This window comes from Phragmites australis, chromosome 18 (genome assembly GCF_958298935.1).
Source record: "Phragmites australis chromosome 18, lpPhrAust1.1, whole genome shotgun sequence".
Lineage (NCBI taxonomy): Eukaryota > Viridiplantae > Streptophyta > Magnoliopsida > Poales > Poaceae > Phragmites > Phragmites australis.
The window spans coordinates 24,473,617-24,476,832 of record NC_084938.1 but is presented as its reverse complement, the minus strand read 5'-3'; the positions used below and the strand labels follow the sequence as shown (position 1 = coordinate 24,476,832).

The following is a 3,216-nucleotide window of genomic DNA, read 5'->3' as shown; positions in this document are numbered from 1 at the left end:
AAAACAATATCTCTGATTGGCGAATTAAATGGTGCCACAGATTAGGCAGGAAATTAGGAATTCCAACATATAGAGTAGCAACAGGAGCCCTTCTTTCTATATTAGCACGATAGGATATTCTCAGTTTCTATAAGCAATGAATATTTCCACATCTGCTTCAAAAGAGGAGCATCTCCTCACTGACAATGTTATAGAGCAGTTTTGCATTCAGTCGGGATTCAAAAATAAACAAAATAAAAACAGGTGCAACTTGAACTAGAACACCACTGGCCCTAGTTTAATAGTGACATAGTGTGCTCCATGTCTGTACTTGACCTCTATCTTGGATAGAGAATTGGTCATTGATATATAGAACTTATAAGTCTAGATCACTTACTGAGCCCACGATGGAATCAATTTCCGCCGACGCCTTACTTCCGCTTTATGCTCCAAGTCGTCAAAATCCTCTTCATCGGAATCTTCATAAGGTGACATCTCATTGGACTGTGATAGATTCATAGAATGAAACTTTGCTAATGCTTTTCTAATTCTCTGATATAATGAAAACACCTGACAACTGCAACAACTCTGATATCTATAGGTACCCAGTTAACTCTATGCCATAATAATTTGACCCCACCGAAAGAAACTTTGCTAATGCTTTTCTTATTCTCTCAGGGGGTTTCTAGCCCTTGGAGCAAAGGAGTTGTCTTCAGTCCCATCAATCCTTTATAGATAAATCAACAAAAGAGTATACCTTATCTACATCGTCTGACAAGTGACAAGTGACGAGCTTTCCTGAACCTGAAGCCCGTAACCTTCACACCTCCCATCTGCAGACACAGCCTTCAGATTGCTGCTTTCAGATGCTATAAATTTATGAACAGATTACATCCATCCTTTCATCAGATTTTAAGTGACTTTTAGCACCTGTGACTAAATTCTGCGCCAGATCTTTGCCATCCTGCAATGATTAAACTACCTAAAAAAAGATAGTTGATATGGTAATCCGAAACGGTGATGCAAGTTATAGTGTTTACTAACAGTATCATTCGGACAAGCATCCTTCTCGGCATTTGCGGAGTGCATTATTTCCACCAGCTGCTTTTGTTGTTTCGGTGCCTCTTCAACGCATTTCTTTCTTCTGTAATTTTCCTTCTTTCCGCCATCATCCCTCTGCCTCTTTCTACGATTGATCTGAACCTATATCAGACTAATATTATTGTGTTTAGGCAGCCAGTGGCCTCCATTTGATTCAGCTACATCATCCGCTCCAATGAAAACACCTAATGGCGATGACGTAAACAAATTGGAGGTTCGATTTACAAACACAAATTGAATTCCGCGTATACGTTTCACGTTTATTTTTCATTCACATTTTTTTCTGAGTGGAGCCATTCAAGTTTCATCATTCCTTTCAGTGGCTGAAGATTGGGTTCCACGACGAAAATTTCACATGGGCGATTTGGGCCACCGCTAATACTAATCCGCAGAGCAGATTGGCGAGTTCCTCTTATCAAAAGAAAATTTAAAAAAAGGTCGTTGGCGTTGGCCATCTGATGCCCAATCCGCGCCAAAATTTTCGGCCAACAAAATTCTAGTTCCCCAAATTTGAACCCCGCCAGAGTTACTCCTCTCTTTTGGAAGCTCCCGCCCAAATTTCCAAGCTTCGTGATTATTTTGTTTATTTTTTAATTATTTTGGCGCTAAATTAAAAGCTACCGCCAAAACAATTCGACCGCGTTGATTATTTTGGCGCTGATTTTGGCGCCCCAATGCGAATAATTCAGCTACCAATTCGACCGCCAAAGATACCGCCCAAATTTCCAAGCTTCGTAATTCGAAAGCTACCGCCAAAACAATTCGACCACGACAATTTTCCAGCCCCAACTTTCAGAACCCGCACATCTCCTGATCTCAGATTCACGAATTTAAAGTTGAAACGAACAAGATTTGCGAAACCGAACAGATCTCTCGTTCAACGCTGAAGAACAATGCGCCAATGGCTGCAATAGTGGAAAATTTGTGCAGAACAGGCTAACCCGTTAATTCAAAAAGATTCGTATCAATCATGGACCGAGAATGAAAATCAAGTAACAAATGCAACATCACATGGATTTTAAGTCAGAAATTGCAATAATCAACGTTACTATTTAGGATCAGGACGCTGGAATCACAGAGCTCCCATAAGCGTCGTACAAGGATCAGCCACCATTAAAAACACAGAAACAACCAAATACTACGGGAGGAACGAGGACAGAGGGTGAGAGGCAGGGCAACTACCGCCGCTGCAACCGCCACTACAGGTGGGGGGGGGGGGGGAGCAAGCACGAGAGACTACGTCCGAAAGCCTAAGAGCTGGTGAACTTAGTGACGGCCTTAGTGCCCTCGGAGACGGCGTGCTTAGCGAGCTCGCCGGGGAGGACGAGCCTCACTGAGGTCTGGATCTCGCGGGAGGTGATGGTGGGCTTCTTGTTGTACCGGGCGAGCTTGGCGGCCTCCGCGGCGAGCTTCTCGAAGATGTCGTTGATGAAGGAGTTCATGATGGACATGGCCTTGGAGGAGATGCCGATGTCCGGGTGCACCTGCTTCAGCACCTTGAAGATGTAGATCTTGTAGGTCTCCACGCTCTTCTTCGCCTTCTTCTTCCCCTTCTTGTCGCCGCCCTCCTTGCCGGCGGACTTGCCCGCAGGGAGCCGCTTCTCCGCCTTGGGCTTCTTCCCCGCCGGAGCCTTCTCCGCCTTCTCGGCCGCGGGCTCCTCCTCCGCTGGCTTCTTCGCCGCGGGCTTCTTCTCGGCCTTGGGCGCCATCCGGATCGGTTGGGGTTGCTCCTCAACGAGCTCGAGGAAGACTACGAATTCGGTGAAGGCGTGGGGATTCGCGAGCTGTTTGTGAAGAACTCGGCAGGTGGGGGTGCGGCTTTATAGAGGTGTGGGAGTGAGCCCCGATTGGTGGGAGAAGCGCGTCGCGGATCGCTGATGTGGTTGTGTTCGAGGCGTTGGATTGAGTTCTGGATGGATGGATGGGATGCATACAGACGCGGATCGGTGACGTGGCGCGGGAGGGAGCGGAGCAGGAGGCCTTTCCAGCGGCGCGGATCGGTGACGTGGTCAGATGAGGAGGGCCCACGCGTCGGTGGGTGACTGGGTGGAGGGGTTTTGGCGAGGCGGGAGAGTTTTGGCCTGGTCTGATTTTTGTTTGTGCGTTTCTGGCGCCTGATGAAAGAACGATTTGGGG

General features: G+C 47.1%; 1 protein-coding gene across 1 annotated transcript; it reads right to left on the bottom strand.

The window, feature by feature from the left end:
- Nucleotides 1–2,096: 2,096 nt before the first annotated feature.
- On the bottom strand, nucleotides 2,097–2,860 carry LOC133899703 (histone H2B.1). The gene has a single exon (XM_062340743.1). The coding sequence runs from the start codon at nucleotides 2,787–2,789 to the stop codon at nucleotides 2,331–2,333; it is 459 nt and encodes a 152-aa protein (XP_062196727.1). The 5' UTR covers nucleotides 2,790–2,860; the 3' UTR covers nucleotides 2,097–2,330.
- Nucleotides 2,861–3,216: the final 356 nt, after the last annotated feature.

What these genes read in the sequence shown, in the direction of transcription:
- LOC133899703 (XM_062340743.1), bottom strand. Translation starts at nt 2,789, where the DNA reads ATGGCGCCCAAGGCCGAGAAGAAGCCCGCGGCGAAGAAGCCAGCGGAG.